Here is an 18,639-nt window from a genome sequence, read left to right on the forward strand (position 1 = left end):
TATCGGGGTTCTGTTCCCAGTGAGGACTGGAGAAAGCACAACTGTTTGGGAGCTGAGTGAAATCCAGGCGTGGTGGCTTTTCCTCTACTGTAACGTGTGTTTTAGTGCAGATTTGATAAATATATTTCCTTAATCAGGACTTAAAAAGATTACGTAGGGAAGAAAAGAGAAGCTGCAGGTAGAGGATGAGTCTGCTGGCTCTGGCTGCGAGGGAGAAGAGTTGCACTGGGGGTGCAAGTGTGTCACCTGCTGCTAGATGTCTGCAACATCAAGGAAAGCATGATAAAATACATCCTGCAACGTGACAGAAACCGAATTATAAATAGGAAAGTCAACCATGGTAAGCACAGTAATAAAAATCCATCCGGTGAAGTAAAGGTGCAAGGATTTTTCTCCAGGAAAACACATTAACCTTTTATGGAGGTAGATGCGACCTTGGGAGAGTTTCGTAAGATCAGAAGGAACAAGAAACGATCATCTGATAACGCTTCCTCGGGAAAGCAGGGCGTTCTTCCCTGTGAGTTTGGTGTTCTCCACGGGATGTGAATGACTCGGGCCACAACGTCAAAAGTGCACCCAGACCTGTGAAGGAATTACGTGCTGGAGGTGTGTGCACGTGGCTTTATGTTGTAGATCCCCGTTAAAATTCACGTCTGTGTAGTGGTTGTTTTTTTTTAATGAACGAGAAGTAGTACCAATGAATGACCTCGCACGTAATTTAGCGGTAAACTTAACTGGGCTTAACATTAAATTCCGCTCTCTGCTGTGCGATGTAAATCTGTGGGCTTTCCCTGAGAAGGGAATTTAGTTGAAAAGTTTTGTTAATACCGGTTTATTTTTAAGATGATATTAGTGTGAGTGTTTTTAAGCTGAAAAAAAAGCCTTTTCTTTCTGTTTGATCATTGCACTGCACGTGGGAACATAGTGGGGGCTAGGAGGGAAACTGAAACACTTGCATTTGCTTAGGCTTTCAGCAGGACCGAAGGTTTTGACTTTGAGTTTGGTTCACTTGTGTGTTATTCTCGGTCTGTGTCGGGATGAAGCTGATGGAAAGCTGGAAGGGCACAATGAGGAGTCGGGCGTCTTGTCTCCGGGCTTTTCCCATCTTTATCGAAAAGTTGAGCCTGATCCAAACCGTGGGATCTCAGGCTTCTCGTGTGCTGTGGGAGTCTCTGAAATTCCAGCCAGGATCCAGATTTGGGTACGAGCCCGATATTTATACACCCACCCTCTGAACCCCACCGGCACCGCAGTTCTGAGGAGGTTATTGTGCTGTCCCCTTGGGAACGAGGATTAGCGCAGACGTGCCTGCTCGCTCTCCGGCACAGGTGCTCGGTGAAAGAGTAACTGCTTGGAAAGCAGAAAGCAGCTCCTTGAAAAGAATTAAGATTGGGCTGACAGCCAAGCTGGGAACGGCTCCTGTCCTGTTTTGTGTTCATTCACGCTCATTTTATAAATATCGAATGATGGATGCTTTTTTTTTTTGAAGGTGCTGAGCACCTCTAGCTTCCATCAACGGGAGCAGGAGTTTTTGCGTACTCAGTGCGCCTTCCTCGAGGAAAAAGACCCCACGGAGGATGCTTACCGAGTGCCCTGCTTAATCCTGCTGCTTGCAGGAACCTTTTCACAAAGGTTTTCTGCTGCTCGTTTCGGTTAGGGTTAGTGGATTCTTCCTTGAAGGGCAGGGATGAAAAGCCATCTCCTTCCTTGCTGCGCAGCAAAATGGCCCTTGGCAATCACAACTGGCTATTTTTTGAAGGCTCTGCTCTCCCGTTCGCCGGGGCTGGTAACGTGGGGTTTTTTGGCTGAAAGAGCTGCGCTTTGTGTCCCCCGGCAGACCATGCAACAGATGAGCGACCACCGCTACGACAAGCTGACGGTGCCCGACGACGCCGCGGCGAACTGCATCTACTTAAACATCCCCAGCAAAGGCCACGTCCTGCTGCACCGAGCCCCCGAGGAGTACCCGGAGAGCGCCAAGGTGAGGGCTACCAGCATCCCGGCCTCGGTGGGCCTGGAAATCAGCGGCCTTCCAGAACGGGCCGTTGTATCCCTTTGTGGAAATACCTGGTGGGGGAAAGTGGGAGGCCTGGGCTCCGTTCTCACCCCCACTACTGATTTAATGACTTGGTCGCTCGTGCCCCGGGTGCTTCTTGTGCATCACTGGACGTAGCAACAGTTGCCCTCGTTGCTGTGCGGGGATCCCACGGCCCGAAGGCCACGCGCGCTCTACGTGTGTCGATTGCAAATGACGAGGCGGCTTAGGGCCCGCTGATAAATCCGCGTTTTGTTCCGTAAATACCCAGAGAAAAGGGAAAATTGGGAGGTGTAAAGTGTAACGGTTTCTTGTTCTGTTTCCTTTCCTAAACAGGTATTTGAAAAACTGAAGGACCACATGCTGATTCCAATAGCCAACACAGAACTGGAGAAAGTAGACGGGTCGCTCACCTGCTGCTCCGTGCTTATTAACAAAACTTCAGAATTATGAGTTTACAGAGTCCCTCCCTTGTAACTGGCAATAATGTTACACACAAGGTAGACGAATCTGTATCCACACTTTTATTGTTTTTATTGACAATCTACTGTACCACTGTGCTACTAACCCTTGTTTACAGATCTTTTGTTTTGTGTATTTTTATTATGTCCTTGCAGATGGTATCTAAGGTGGATGTGTGGTTTGTTGGGGGGCACGCAACTCTGAAGTCTGCTAGTCCTGCGGGCTAGCAGAAGACAAATTATAGTGGCTAACCCCTAGCTGTAGTGATTTAACATATCGGTGTGGAGATTTCATGAAAAACAACTAACTCTGAACATTTCAAGCACCTGTGTTGTCTTTACACTGTCCCCTTCTCCTGTCTCTTATCTCTTGCTTCCTTGCTCTGCATCTTTTCTTCCTTCCTCTGTCCGCTTTCCTTCCAGTGATGCCAAGGTATTGGGGGGATGGAAGAAGACTCAGTGGGCCCGTGAACTTGGTGTCTTGTGTGGTAGGGCAGCTTTCCGTGCGCCGGCTGGAACGGCGGGCGATGGTCTGTGCTCGCTGTCTGGGCCGTATCACGTCGCTGCTGCTGGGCAGGGTCGTGGCTGGAATCGGTTTCAGAGCCGAGGTAGCAACTTGGGGAGAAGCTTCCTCCGATGGGAGCGTTCAAGGGCGACTCGAGTGACGGAAAAAGAGGGAGTAGCGCAGCCACACGAGGTAACACCCCGCAAGTTCAGGTCCCCGGTCGCTGCTAAGGCCATGACTCAGTTTGGTGGAAGAGGAGTTTTAAAAAGGCCAGATCCCAGGGAGCACCCGGACCACAAAAATGAAAGACTGAGATGCTGTTGGAAAAGTGAAACCTACAAAAGTAATCTAAAATGTGGAGGGTTTTCATTCGCTTTGCTTACTTTTTTATTTATTTCTCTCTCTCTCTTGTGTTTTCTCCTCTTTTGGAGGCCACTTGCTAGCAAAATTCAAAAGAAAAGGGTGATAGAAGGAGTTGAAGGACAGCTATTCCTGGATTATGCTCATGAATAAGGGAAGCTGTTTTTTCCTGAAAGACTGGTATTTGTACTTTATCTGCCCTTGGGACAGTTTTCCTTGGAACAATAACCATCTTATTTTTTTTTTAATTGCATGAATATTTACTGTGGTATTCAGTTAAAACAAATACAAATTCTGTAGCAAATTCCACAACATGTTTACCCACTGACTCATACTTTTTTTTTTCCCCACAGTAAAGTGAAGCATTCCCCATTGTATTCACATGCTTCTCGTTAGAACATTTGTAAACTAAGGATGGAGAAATTCCCAAACAGAGGCAGCAGTGGGAAGTCTCCAGAGACTGACAAACAGTCTGAACACGTTATCAACTTCCTAGACATCTCCTCCACCTTTCCTGAACCACTTGCAGCGTGTTGCTAAGGTCGGGTAGGAAGTGAGCAGGGGGGAGCTCAGGCAACGTGGCCTGCGGGGAAGCAAACGGTATTAACCGAGCGCACGCTTGGATATCCTTTGGAAACCTGCGTGCTTTTTGGCGCAGTCATAGGGGAGGAAACACAAGGACTCATATCCATAGGTACTCCTCAGCGTATCTCTCGCTTCATCTCGTGAGGAGGAAACCTCCTGGCAGCTGCCAGAACCCATCAGACGCGTTGCGGCCGCGCTGTTACGTTGTGGTGACGGGAGGTACCACGAGGGAGAGCGCGAACGTAACGTGTGTGGAAAGAGAGCGTGTCCCAAAGGATGTCTTTAGGCGGCCAGACAGCGAGGGCCGGTTTTATGGCCGTCCCAAAGGGTTCCCCTCTGTCTCCTCCCTTCCCACGCGCCATCACTGAAGCCTGACCCAGCTGATGTGAAGGTCGCGGTGGGGGAATCTCTTCTTCTACCTTCCCGTGGTGCTTTTTTTTTTTGAAGATCCGGTAAAGCATCTCGCGTTTTGAAATGGTTTGACGTTAAACAAAACTCTTGTGCCAAAAAGCGCCCCTGCGGTGTCTAACGGTGACGTTCCAGAGGCGAGCTGTGCTCCGTTACAGACCCATGCAGCCGCGGGAGCTGTCGTACAAGGCAGGAGCAGAATCCCCCCGACCCGTCTGGGCACCCCCTGGGGGCCTGGCCCCCACCCGTCACCTCCAGCCCCCCTTCCCTCCCCTCGCTAGGGAGCCAGAGCATCCACCTGCACTGGGACAGCGTTAGGCTGGGGGGTTGTTATTCGGTTTATCTCCTGAACTTTCTGTTGTGGTGGGTTTTTTTTTTTCTTCCACCCTCTCTTAGCTTTCAGCTCTCTTTTTCTTCTCCAGACTCTCGCCTCTATGGTATGATGAGCACTTTTCTCTTTTAACCCCAAGTGATTTTGCCCTCTGTTGCCTCAGTTCTCCTACTGAGTCTTCTTTTTCTGTACTCCTCCCTCTTCACTGTTCCCTCCAAACTATCCCAGCCCACGGTGGACTGCCCTAAACTCACTCCCTCCTTGCGTAGGTGGCAGGAGGGAGGAGAAACCGAGCGGTCCACTTCGGTTCTGAGTGACTTGTTTGGAGCTGGAAGGATGACTGTCAACAGGAGCTACAGATGCAGAGAGTGACCAGGGTGACTCCTCTTCTTTAGGCTTACTCCCGAAAAGAGAAACGTTTGTTGGGGGACGCCGTTGGTGTCTCGTGTCCCCAAAAGCGATAGAAGAGGGGACAGTGAATTCCCCTGGCTCCCCAAGGCGGGGAGAGCGGGAGTTGGGATCTCAGAGCTGAGGAACATCTGCGTGGACAGAGAGGTTGGTCTTTTACCTTAGGGCCATTTAGATTTCCTTGGCTTCCAGGCTGCGTTTTGGGATTCAGAAAGAGCAAGGGAGCGGCTGAGGGACCCAAAATCCCTCAGGGGATGATTTCAAGTTGCATTCAAACTGTCTAACTTCAGGTGCAGAATTTAGGTGCTCTCAGTCACCCCCGCTTTCTCTCTGTTGGGGTCAGTAGGTATCGTGGCCTCCTAACGCAGACGCTCCGATGCCAGAAGTTACCTGAGCTGGTTAGTGGGATTGCCCTCACCTCTCCGCTTTTTGGCGTTATTCTGGCATTACAAAGCAAAAGCATTAAGAGCACTTCAGTTTGTGCACTTGCAGTATGGTACTAAGAACTAAAATCACGCCAAATGCTTCTTGTTCTTGCTGTTTGCTATTTTTTTTTCCTGTCGCCCAACCGAAGAATTCAGTGGCGAGGACATTTCTGCTGTGATACGTACTCATCCAACGGGCCTCCTGTACAGCCTGTCACCAGGACGTTTCTGGGATGCCTGCTATAAATCATCATCCTCGATTAATATAAATAATAAAATCAAATATCAAATCCCAAACCAAAAAAGGAGATGAGGCACTGAACGCTCATGGCTGCCCACGTAAATCACTTGATAACAGCTGTCAAGCTACATGACATCGCAGGCCAGTGCAGAAGTTCTCGTGGTTCATAGCTCAGCAGTGGGGCTTGAATTACTCATCAAAGGGTTTTGGGTTTTTTTCCCTTTGAGCCCTGGGTTTAGCTCAGTTCAAACGGAAGAGCGACGATGTCCGTTACGGATCTTTCACGATGTCTTTGCTCGGAGCTGAGGGAGGAGGGCTGTGATTCGTGGGTTCCTTTCTGCACCAGAATGTGAACACGGTGTCTCTCTCTGCAAAGAAAATGTGAATGCATACTGTACCTTATAAGATAAACTTGAATTCTTCCATTTCTGTGGGTTTTGTCTTTTTCCATGCTAATATGCTCCTTTTCGGTCCTAAATAGATGCCACTGTATGAAGCTGTAATCTGATTTTTTGGGTGATTTCCATGTGATAGGTACAGAGCTCACAAGCAACGCTATGTCCAGTTCTAAAAACAAAGTCACTGCACAGAATGCTGTTGGTTCACGGCAGATTGGAGATGAAATTTGGAAAAAAAATCAGCTTCTGATTTCATTCAGCTTCTTGCACATCACCTCAATGAAGTCAGAGCCAAATTTCTTTGAAGGAAAACATCCACATGGAACCATTTGGGGAAGAGAATTTTCAATTTAAGATTTCCCCTCTTTTTGCTTTTATCCCTGAGGAAGCTGAAAAGATGAGACTGCTCAAAGAACGGTGTTTGTTAAGTGATCGTGAACAAAATACCGCTGGATTTTCAGAAAAGTTTTAACTGGACATAGGATGTAACTTGTACAGAGTCGCATGTGAATTGTGTTAGTCGCTGGTTTACATTGTATTGTTGTGCAATGCACAAGTACGACTACTGAACACAGCAGTGTTGCATTCCGTTCAACTCAAAACCTTGTCACGGTATATAGTTCCCCACTTTTTGTGCCAAAAGCATCAATACATTCCATAATCTGTTCTGATAGAGGTTTGCACTTTGATTTTTTTGGTTGGTTTTGGTTTTTTTTTTTTCTTCTTTTTGGTGACTCTTGCAGTTTCAATACTATATATCCCCGTCATGAAGGAATAAAGTGTCAGTTGTACTGTGCACCGGGTCGTTTCTGTCTCTTGTTTTGAAACCGAAAGCATCTGCATTTAATTGAACGCCGTTCCATGCCGTCTTTTCATTTGGAAGCTTGTTACATGCCTAGAAATAAAGCCAATTATAGACACTAGTGCTAGAACCTTTAAGCCTGTTGGACGAAACCTTGCCTCTTTAAAGACAAATCGTGGGTTTAGACCCCTCGGTTTAGAACCACAGGGGGGGATATTGCCTGTGGGCCCTGGGTGCAGCGGTTGGGACTAAATTTGGTTCTCGTCCGAGATAACCCAACGGCTGTCGCTGCCCTGTGGGATTCTCTCTGCAGTTCCTGTGTTTACTGTAAGTTGCAGAAGGGGAGGCTGCAAAGGTGGAGCGGGGTGACCTCTGCGGTGAAGTTGTTCACGGAGCTCTTGTGTCTGTGCTCCCCCAGGATGGCAGGAGAGGCGGCTACATCTCAGATGTCACTTTGTGGTAGCGTGACACACGGTCACACGTATTATACCTAAATACTGCTTGTTGTGTGCTACCGAGAGCGCCCGTGGGGCTGATCTCTGCTGGTACCCTTGTGCTCCGGGATCCTAAGGTGATGATATTGGGATTAAGGATCCCTCGGGGGACAATGCAGCGACTCCAGGCTTCGTGGACGTGTGTGTGAGTGCCCGTGGGCCTCCAGTGCCACCTTGTGGCAATCCAAGATTCGATCGTTCAAGGCCTCGCTACTGTCGCTTCAACTTTTTTAAGAAACTCAACATAAATTAACGGATCTGTAGCAGAAGTTACCTCACTTCCAAACTGCACAGCTTTGCTCGTGATAGGACTTGAAACAAACCACGGTCTGATACTCTTCTTGCTGGAGAAGCAGGGACAAGGAAAGATTTCATTAGGGCTGATCTAAATACGGCCTTTGTACTCATTTAACTACGCTAGTTAAAAGTTATCACTTTTATACTAATATTTTAACTCCATGCTGCATCTGATGTGGATACATTGAGCTTGGTGTGGTTAATAAACTGCATTTACACGCGTCATCGTTTACCCCTATCCACAGGAGAGAGTTGGTACCAATTTACTTGATTTTTTTGTTTCTAAATGGCAATAATTAAAACTAACCAAAGCTGTACAAGCCACTCCCACTTGCCACATTGAGAAGTTCCTCACAGAACATCAAAACCTTCAAAAGCAAAGGCACAACAGTCGTTTGAAAAGGAGCACCCTTTGCAAAATTTAGCTGTAGGGTATTGCTTCAGCAAGTAAGAGATTTCTGCGCTCGGGAGCCCGAACTCGGTCTCCGCTGCCGAAAAAGCATCAGGCACAGCCTCTGCGGACATTCTGGTGCTCTCCTCAACCTCACTCCCCAAAACTCACGAGCTGGAGGCTGATTGCTGGGGGTCTGTCGTTGAAAACCTGCCATCGGTACCTGCAGATTCCCGTTTGGTTTGGGCAAAGCCCTCAATCTGGATCTGTAACTGAAGCAAACTCTCTTCCCCTTCTCTTTGCCCGGCAGCTTTCCTCCTCCTCCCTAGGGAATTGGGGGCGCAGAGCCCCGCCGCTCTCCCAGGGGTCCTGCCCCCTCCAAAAAAGGGCTTGTCCTGAGGCAGGATCCAGCCCCTTGTGTCAGGACGAGGGGGCAGAACGGGCTGGGAGCACGTGGAGCTCCCAGGTAGAGGCCCCTGCTCTGCCGCAAGGACAGGCAGCCTGGAGAGGGGTTCAGCGAGGAGGGCAGAGGGGGGAGAAAACCCAGAGCCAGTCACAGCTCTGAGAAGCCGACCGACCTCCTCTCACCGGCTGTGGCGGCGTTGCAACGTTTTTTGGGACCAAATTGTGAAAGATTTGAACAGCTGCGGGTTGTAGGCCGTTTCCAAAGCTTACTTGGAATTTCACTGCAGAAACTCATTCTAGGTGGGCGTGACGTGTGCACGTGCTCGTAACGCCAACGCGGCGCCCAAAATCTTCCCCGCTCCCTTGAAAGAAATTGTCTCTAACTGGCTTTTCATGGAGGCTCACCCCTTCGTACTGAACTGACGTTAACCTCCCGAAACTAGTTCCTGGCTGAGAGTGGTCGTCTTCCAGCTGCCTGGCCCACTAAATCCTGTTAGGGTTTATCAGCATTAACCCTGCTAAAATATTTTCCGTTCTTGTGTTCTCTACCCGCGTGCTCTTGCTGGAGCGGATTCCTTTCGGTTTGTGTCGTACATGGCTCGGGAATCCAGAAGGCGAACCCTGCGGACGCCGCGTGGCTCCGAACTGCGCCTCTCGCCGAGCGAGGTCGTTAACAAATACTCTCGAATCCAGACCGCACGAGAGCTGTTTTGATCAGCGGTGTCGCAAAAGTCTACCGTGTACCTCCCCTGGAAGAGGAGGAGCTGGAAGGTGTTTGGTTTAATGAATAAGGGTGGGAGTCAGGGGCTGGGAAGACGCCTGGGTCTGTCTCAGATTTGCCGCAATCAACTCGCTGGAGGCGTTGGGGAATCTGAAATGTTTCCACGTGTCCGCGTCCCCATGAATCAAAGAAAACTCAGTGACAACTCGGTGTTATCCAGCAGGGATTCTTTATTACGGTGCTGGGCAGCACAGGGGGAGAGCTCCTTCCAGAGGTGCTCCAAGGGGTTAGCAAAATGCATCAGTTCCTATACACAAAAATCATACGTATTCATCAGATTTCCTGAGAAGGGCCGTCTGATGGTGATGAGTTCCCAGCGTTCCTAGTCTTCCTCACCTGTCCACGAGTTGAATCCTCCGTCTGGAGCACAAGCCAGGGCCCCTTTTCTGACACAACCTTTTGTAACCATCAGTTGTGTACTAGAGGTGTCTCCTTGATGGCTGGAGCTGTGTCTCCTTAATGTTTGGCAAGATGTTATCTATTTATCAGCTTTGCTTGGCAAATACCTAAAGCCATCCTTGCAGGGGAAGAAAAACTCAGGAAAAACGCAAGTAAAGTTTTTATGTATCTTAGTCAGGGATTGTCAGGGGTTTAACTCTTTCACCCAGATTAGGGAGGCTCAACGTAGGCACTTCAAAAAAAAATAAATGGCCTGTCCTGCAGCCCTCGGAGCAGGAAAACGGGGGGTAAATACTCACGGGCTTTGTATTTCAGATGTTGAGAGGCGCACGGCTGCGCTTGGAGACATCCAGCCACCCCGCAGAAGCAAACACGGGCTCCTCGGGGCGGCAGTGACCCCGCAGAAGGCTCCGGGCTGGGAGCAGAGGTGTGCCGCCAGCGGGGCTGGAGGGCGAGGGGCTTTTCCAGGGGCAGAAGCGGCGGGGAGCGGAGCCGGCTGGGTGCGCGCTGCCGTTTTAACGCCCAGCTCCGCGGGAACCGGGTGAGAACGGTGACGGGTCGTCTCTTTTTTTTTTTTTTAACCGGGCAGGCCCTTTGCTGTCCAGGCGGGATTTATGGAAGAGCTGGGAGCGCCGGCACCGAACCAGACACCGTCGCCGCCGCTGTTGGAAGCGCGATCGCACTTCGGCGAGCAAAAGGGCTTCGCAAGACGCCCTAAAACGGGTAGTTTGGCCTCGCTGGCCGCAAACCCCGGTCGCGATCGCTTCTCCCCGGTCTCGATCGCTTCTCCTCCTCCCGTGTCAGGGTCTCAAGCCCGCAGGGACAGCCGGGGCGCCCCCTTCGCCCCCCGCCCGCTAGCGAGGCCCCGCCGCAGCGCCCGCCCCGCCGCCTCCGCCGGGGAAGGCGGAAGGCCCGCCCCACGGGGGGGGGGGGGGAGGGCGGAGTGCCTTCCCTGAGGGCCCATTGGTTGCTAGGCGAGTGCTGGGCGGGGCCTAGCGGGAGTGGGCGGGGCGCGGGGCGGAAGCGCTGCCCTCGGCGGGTTTCCGCAGCGGCGGCGGCGGCGGCGGGTGCGGGGTTTCCGCTATGGAAGGCCCGGCCTCGGGCTCGGGGGCTGCGGGGCGGCTGCTGACGGAGGATGAGATGGCCGAGGTGAAGAAGGATGTAAGTGGCGGGCTGGGCCGGGAGACCCGGGTGCGCGGGGCGGCGGGGTAGGGCCGGGGCGCGGGGCGGGGGAAGCGGAAGCGCTGTCAGAGCCGGGGGCCCGGCGGCGGCGGCGGGAGGGCCGCGGGAGCGGGGAGTTCCCCGCCGCCTTCCCAGGGGGCGGGCGGGGACGGGAGGGCCCGCGCGTGGGTTCCGCGGAGCCGGGCGGGGGCGGGAGGGCCCGTGTGCCGGGGGCGGCCCCCGGGCTCCGCGGGGGCGGGAGGGCCCGTGTGCCGGGGGCGGCCCCCGGGCTCCGCGGGGGCGGGAGGGCCCGTGTGCCGGGGGCGGCCCCCGGGCTCCGCGGGGGCGGGCGGGGGGTCCCAGAACGGGCTGGGAGGGGCAGCCCGCGCCCCTGCCTTACTGAGGCGGGAGGGTTTCCCGGTGTGAGGCTGATAACGGCTGGCGGAGCCCGAACCCTGGGGCCGGTCAAGTTCCGTTTCCTTTAGTTTTCCTCTGAGCGGGCGTCGCCTTCGCCGCGTTTTGAGGGCGCGGGAGCAAGGGGTCGGTTTTGGGGGGCCCTAGAAGTGCTGGGAGAGGTGGTGAGCAGCTGAGGTGGCACCCAGAGGTTACCTGCAGATGTACGGGCTTCGCTTGCTCTTAATCAGATTCTCTCTTAGAGAGCATGAATATTTGGATTAAATAGTCTTTTTTTTTTTTTTTTTTGAGACTTTTTGTTCTATATATTCCTGGTATTTTCTCCCCCCCCCCCCCCCCCCCCCCCCCCCTATTTATTCTGGAATCTGAGGGAAGACTTCACCTTGATTCGCCTGGATTTATTTCTGTCTTTGCTAGACTGGGAAGCAAGCAATGAGCAAACCAACCTCCACAAACAATTGGTTGATTAAAATAACTCACAGTTTATCGATTATTTATTGACCGCCTATGCTTCTGCTTGTAATTTACAGTGTCTTACGCTTGACTTATTTGGGGTTTTTTTGTTCCTTTAAAGGACAATAAAGAGCGTTTGGAGTTTGGCTTTGGTTTCTCACTGGCTTTGTGCGTACATAATAGTCTTTAAATGCTTTGTCATGGTTTTGTGAGGCGTGTTTTTCAAGTTATTACTCGCTTCTGTGGAACCACAGGGTAATACTGCAGTAGTTGGCATCCGGTCGTTACGCCAGTAGAAGATAAGAACTGCTTAAATCAGAGAATGTGTGTGTATATATATATATAAAACATGATTTGTGTGTGAATCTGTGTCAGCAACTGAGTTTGTGGCTGCATCTCGCGGAAGCGCGCGCACGTCGCTTCAGCCCTTACTCTTACAGGGTTTCCCGTAGTAATTGGAGGACTGGGTGGAAATTTAATGCGTAGAAATAACCTTTATTTTATCATCAAAATGCAATCCAATAAATCTGACTTGGGAGCTTCTTCTCTCAGGTTTTAAATGCTGTGGCTTCACGACCCAATGCGCGGGCTCAGGGCGAGCTCCCCGAGCTGTTGGGGTCACTGGGGGAGGATCCCTTCGCACAGAGGTGCTGTTTTACTGGGAGTTCTGGGTACGTTGTGTGGCAGCTGACCTGCAGGGCTGACTTGGTCTGGGTGCGCTTGTCTGGAGGAGGAATTGTGAAGGTCGGAGTCGCATTCGAGAGCTGGGAAGGAGGTACCAAATCATAGGGCAGAGCAAAGGACAGTTAAAGCTTCTGTTCCAACGTGTTTATGCTTTCTGTCCCTTACCAGCTGTGAACCGGTGAGGGGAGCTCAGCACCGGTAGAGCTCATCCAGCGAAAGCCTCGTTGCAGGAAGGTGTTAATCAAAACACAAGAGTCTTCCTACTCAACAGCAACTCGCTCTGTTCTCCTCACGTTGAAGGAGACTGGCTTCTGTTTCAGAGGGTGTGGAGGGATCCTTCGGGCGGTGGGATGAGATTTCCACGGGAACTGCAGAAATCCAGTGGGCTTGTGGCGCTTGGACGCTTGGGATGTGTCCCGGAGCCGCCTACGTCGGTGCAAGCTCTCTCCTGCTCTTGTCGTAGCTGTTGTGCCGCCGCTGGTGCCAGCGTGCCTGCACGTGAAGCTGGATCCGGTGATTCATCTGGCTGTGGGAGGGGAAGAAAAAGCACCAGTTTGATTTCCTGACTGGTTCCTCCCGTCGCCCAGTACAAGGGGAAGGGACACGCAGCAGTGGGGAGTGTGACACTTAAACTGGCCCCCGTGGAGCTGCACCCTTACAGCTTTGGGTTGTGTTCAGTCTGAGGGTGATAGTCTACAGCCAAAAGCCGCCTTTTCTCTTCCGTGCGTGCTCCTCCGGCGTTTTCTTCTCCGGCTGGGTGACCGCTGGCTGGTTGCGGGGAGCTCAGCGCTTGTGGGATCCTGAAGAGCGATGAGAAGGACACTGAGCCTCTGCCATGCTGAGCGGAGCAGTCCGGGAAATTCCTTCCTTAGGAGTTAGTGGCGCTTTCCCTAGCGCCAGCGTGCCAGGCAGTACTTTGCTGTTGGAAATAATTTGTCTTAAAGTGCCTCTTTATACCCAGCTTTTCCTCCGCTTCTCTCTGCTGAGCTGGTCAATGAGGCAAAGAGACATTTTCGGATTTTAATTTTTTAAATGTAGCTGTTATGGATTCCCGTCTCGAAAAGCAGGAGGATATTTGAAAACCTTCTTCAAGAAAGAAGTTTTGTTTCTTTCCATCTCTTCACCAAAGTGAAGCAAAGAGAGGGAAGAGATCGATAGCCACCACCGCGGCGCCAAGGCGGCCCTGAGATCCCAGGTGCAGGAAGCTTTTCCCACCGGGGATCACGACGATCGTTAGGACCAGCAGGACGCTGCTTTTACGTTTTTAATGTAAAAGTGGTTTTCCTTCCGGCTCTCAAATTGTTTTTTGTCTTTTTTTTTTTTGAATCAAACGACACTTTGGGGGCTTAGCTTTTTTCACATCACTGCTATTCAGCTCGTGGGTGTCTTGACTTCTTGTGTAATTCCGTGCAGTGAAAAAGGTTGGCGGGGGAAGCCGCCGGTGTTGTGGTGGTCTGTGACCTGGGAGCTTGTTTGTCCAGCCCAGAGGTTTGTTGGGGAGTCTCGCCTTCGCAGGGCAGCAGCCACTGAAACCAGAGGGTTGTCAACACAGGCGTTAATTCTGTTTCGATGCCGATATCAGGCAGGCTTGTTGTACAGGTTGGAGTAAGATGAACATCATTCATGTTTTGGTGATGTTTGTGCTTGTATAGACCCTCTGGACAAGGTGGAGGGAGAGCAGGGGGTGGTTTTGGTAACTGAAAATGACCTGGTCAGTAGAGGAGAGGACACTTGATCTTCCAAGGAGGAGCTCGAAGCGGTGGCGCGGTAGTCGGTGAGAAGGAGCGTGTCTGTAGGCGAAGTGAGTAGGTGCTGCCGTGTTGTGCTGGTGTCATTTCTTTTCGTTTTTACTGGGTGACTGCGCTGTGATGTGATAACCACAGACGTGATGTAATTAACGTTTTCAGTAAGTATTCACCTTACTGCTGGCATTAAAACTCCCGAGTTCGCTCCCAAGAAAACTAACAAAAGGGATAAATACATTAGATAACATTTACAGCGATTTAGTTTTTTACACTGAGAAGAATTTCTGCAAAGTAACACGGTGGCAGCTTCCAAAACTGTTGCATTAACCCGTATCAAAACCAACAGGTTTCAAACACAACAGACAGGAGGATGGGCTAACGCTGGTCTGTTTTGTTTTGCAGGCTTTAGAAAGGATGCGCCCTTACCTGTGCGATAAAATCATAGCTGAGAGACACTTTGATTACCTGCGTTCAAAGAAAATCCTCACTAGAGAGGACACGGAAGAAATTTCGTCTCGATCTTCCAGTAGGAAAAAAACTGGGAAGTTATTGGACTACTTAGCGGAAAACCCGAAGGGACTAGATGCTTTGATTGAATCTATCAGGCGAGAAAGAACGCAAAACTTCCTGCTAGAAAAGATAACTGATGTCGTGTTGAAAGTCAAGAACGAAAAACTTGAAGCTCTCAAAGGTGAGAAGTTTATAGTAAAAGTTCCTAAGACAGAAATTGTATTTTCAGGGTCTGCAAAATTAAAGTTCAATAATTCTTTAAATCATGTTTCTTAGTACAGGTTATTGGGTTGTTTTTTTTTTTTTGCTTGCTCTGGAGTTTGGGACAACGTTCTTGGAAACACCAGCAGTTTGGGTTTCGGATCCTCGGGCATGTATCGTGGCTTTGCCTTTTTATTCTCCGAAGGCATCGTAAGGAACAAACAGCAAAAGCTCTGCCGGGCGGAGCCTGCCTCGGCATTCTGGGTTTGCTCTCTGCCAGGGTCTACCTCAGAACTGAAAGGCGCGGTTGTCTGCCATCGTGCGTTTCTCTTGAAGCCCTTCCCTGCAGGGGCAGGAGGCTCTGGTTTCGGTAAACTCTGCGCCCCGGCAGGAGGCAGCGAGCGCAGCCTGCGGGGAGCTCTCCCGTGCGCCTTCAGTGCCAGAGCTTAACGGTAGGCGCCGGGAGCGCACGCGCGGGTTGTTTCATACGCGTGAGGCTGGAAGGGACCGTAAGTGTTTTAAGGGAGATAAATAAAGTGTGATCCTTCTGAGCCAAAAACGTTACTTCCCCTTCCACACCCATCCAAGGAGAGATAAAGGCAGAAGAGGTGCAAGGCCTCAAGTTTTCTCTGGCGTCATGAAACAGCCCGCAGTGCGGTCCGCTGCGGAGTAGAGCCGCGCAGCTGAAGCTTTTTAAAAGTTTGGAGAGCACAGTGGGAGAGACCCGTCAAAAGACGGGCCAGAGGCCCGGGGCGACCTCCTGAAGTGACACTTGGAATGTGGAGCGTCTTTGTCGAGCGGTAGCTGACGCGGAGAGACGGAGGAACCCCTCCCGTCGGCCTAGATAACGGCGTGCGCGTTTCACGGTGTCCCGAGGGATGGCGGTGAGGTGAAGGGGTTCAAAATGCAGACAAAGGTGAGGTGAAGGGGTTCGTCCGTTAAAAATACAGACAACTGGTCTTTGGCCGTTTACTGGTAGCAAATCAGAGCGGTTTTAAGCGCCGCAGCCGCCAGGTCGTCATTCAACCCAGTCTCTGTGTTCTGCCGTAGGTCTCAGCTGCAGCACGTGCATGACCTCGCTGTACGGAGGAACGAACAATCTTTCTAGGTCATACTCTGACGAGTCTAATTTTTTGGATAAAACGAAAGACCAGGAATCGACCCCGATCCATCACCCGGAAGAAGATTATAGCACCGCCGCGTTCGTGTCCGCCGTCTCTCTCCACTCGATGAATCTGCCGGTGGCGGAGATGGGGCACGCGGAGAGCGCTGTTTTCTCGGCCACCCTCCCAGGGCCCGGAGACCCCGGGGCACCCCCGCTCCCCCCGGAGCTCCAGTCGGAGCAGCAGGAGCCCCGTACTAGCTCCAGTGACAATTGCTTCTTGCCTTTAAGGTCACGTTCTCTTCAGCCCCAGTGAACGTAGTGACTTTTGCCCGTTCAGCCGAATGGGACTGAAGCTCTCTGTGATGTCTTACGAGGGTTAAAAAAACCGTTTTCAAACTAGCAAAATCAGAGGAAACAATCTGTGCTATTTACTGTTTCTAGGGAGGAATTAGTCTTTTTTTTAGTTGAGTGTCTCTGGAGCTGTTTCATTTTATGTTCTTTAGGGAGCTTTTTCTTCAAAAGATCATGGCTTTATACCAGCAAAGGTTTCGTTTTTAATCCAGTGTATTTAAGACTTCACATTTACCTGCAGATATTTAAGCTGCAGTTGTAGAACAGATGGGATTTTTTTTCCTTCCTAGGAAAAACACTTCTTAGAAACTTAAAAATCTGCTTTTCGTAGTGTTTCTGCGGCGGGTGAATTGGGAAAGACGGTTAGGAAAAGGATTGGGTGTTGAAAAACTGTTCTGAACTAAAAGCGTAAATTCACTTACAAAAAAAGCTTAAACTCATTTACCAAATTAAATGTTTCTCTGTAGGATAAATTCTGCCCTGTGTGTATGTGCGTGCAGCTCCCAAAACACCCCAAATCTGGCCAAATCTGTAGCTGTGCTTAATTGCAAGAAGCCTCTTCGTTGTCTGAACTTTGTCCTGCTAGTAAAGCAGAAGGCGCTCGGTGTCGCGGGGATTTCAGTTGGCAAATACACTTCCCCAAGGCTTAGCATAGCGTTCTCCTACGTTCGTTAGAGATTTCCGATTTGAGATGCACTTTAAATTCTCGTTAGTACTGGGAAAGGAATGTAAACTGCTGTAGCAGCGCCACGTGGGCTGTCAGAAAAGGTGGCTGAGGAATGGTGATAAGGAGCAAACCTCGTCCCGGTAGGTCAGCAGAGAAGTCCTGGAGCAGGGAAGGATCCGCACCTGAGGGACTCTTGGAAACGCTGCACTCAAAGCAGATGGCCGGGTTTACGTTCCCAATTGTTTGTGGAGTCAAATGCATTTTAAACTGTTTCACCATGGGAAGGTTCTCATTTCTTGACGCAGCGTACCGTGCTGTATTCCTCTCGTACGCTGCTCGCCAGCTGCAGGCTGCTACTGGCCAAGGTGGCCTGTCATCACTTTACAATGACCAGGCAAAGGCAAACCCTTCCTTGGCAGAGCCTTCTGCAGCACGACACTTGACAGCGATGGGATGTTTTCAGTACGTCCGAGGGTTGGTTTGTGTTTAAGGCTTTAAACCATTCTGGCTCTCGTGCTGTAGCCGTGTGATTCCATTCCGGCTGGTACTCCTGACCCTGCGCTCTCCTCTTGTGGAGATGGGCCATCTGCAGGACCTCAGTGTAGTCTCTAAGGGTTGGGGTTTTTTCACGTTTATTCTGGTTTTGGAAGTAGGTTAAAATAAACTGCAGTGTTTGACTACACTCCGTGCTTGGTATACGAGTAGCCTACGTCTGATAAAGATGAGAGCTTCTGTCCAGTGTTGGTAAAAATCCTTGTTTTTCGTGTGTACACCTGAGGTCATAGACTGTGGGGACGGTGAAAATGCTTTTCAACAAAACTCTGGAAGTCAAGTGCCTAAATATGCGAGCAAAATTCTGCTCTCCAACGTGAAATTAAGGGTGGGCTTTAAATCCCCCCTCTTCTGTCGACTTGAACTGTTGTGGCACCTACTCGGGATGTCTGAAACCAGCTTTCTCCGAGTGACCACCCCCAGAGCTGTGCTTGGCTTTGGGTCCCTTCTTGTAAACGGAGGAAAGCATCGGCTCAGGGTGGAGGCGTCCCGGCAGCTCTCGGTTGGAGCACGGAGGCGCGGGGATCCCTCCCTGCCAACCCCAGCCTTGACATGAATGTATTACCTTACCACGTGTTTATAGCCTGCATTTTTTAACAGTCTGAAATATTTTTTTTATCACAACTTTTGGAATAAATTCTTTTGTAGAACTGTCTGTTTTCCTGTCTGCCTCTCTCATTATTAGCGTGCAGAGGTTGTAAGAGGAGCTCCTGCCAGTATCTGCATGCGTGGGTTTGGTTTTGTGTGTGCGGGAGGCTTCTGTTCTCATTGTCTCTGGTGGAAAGACTGACAGTGTGAAACACCTGTGCCCGTCGGACTGCGATCAAGAAGCAGCGCACAGGGAAAACACGCATGTGAAACTACGACCTCGGCTGCTTCACTGCGCTTTCTGTGGTTCATGGCTAGTGTTGCTAACTCGATTCTGGCTTTTTTTTCAAATGACTCGGTCGCTCAGCTGCTTAAAGATGTGAGAAGTGTTGCTTCCAGCCATGAATGTATTGACTTCATTCTTAAATTAAGATTTTTTTAAGGTTTTTTTTTTTAATAGTGGGGGAGAAACAAAACCTGTG

General features: G+C 50.7%; 2 protein-coding genes across 2 annotated transcripts in view; both read left to right on the plus strand.

The window, feature by feature from the left end:
• The window catches only part of DDAH1 (dimethylarginine dimethylaminohydrolase 1), a 56,626-nt gene extending 54,138 nt beyond the window's left edge, over positions 1 to 2,488 (plus strand). Inside the window, exons 5-6 of the mRNA XM_086463312.1 lie at positions 1,838 to 1,981; positions 2,372 to 2,488. Of these exons, the coding sequence (XP_086319438.1) occupies positions 1,838 to 1,981; positions 2,372 to 2,488 (261 nt within the window). The remainder of the gene's footprint in view (positions 1 to 1,837; positions 1,982 to 2,371) is intronic.
• Positions 2,489 to 10,809: 8,321 nt separating this feature from the next.
• On the plus strand, positions 10,810 to 18,224 carry BCL10 (BCL10 immune signaling adaptor). The gene is made up of 3 exons (XM_086462860.1): positions 10,810 to 10,887; positions 14,586 to 14,874; positions 15,945 to 18,224. Exons 1-3 carry the CDS (start codon positions 10,810 to 10,812, stop codon positions 16,310 to 16,312), a joined length of 735 nt encoding a protein of 244 aa, XP_086318986.1. The 3' UTR covers positions 16,313 to 18,224.
• Positions 18,225 to 18,639: the final 415 nt, after the last annotated feature.

Source organism: Leptosomus discolor, chromosome 3 (assembly GCF_034619465.1).
Source record: "Leptosomus discolor isolate bLepDis1 chromosome 3, bLepDis1.hap2, whole genome shotgun sequence".
Lineage (NCBI taxonomy): Eukaryota > Metazoa > Chordata > Aves > Leptosomiformes > Leptosomidae > Leptosomus > Leptosomus discolor.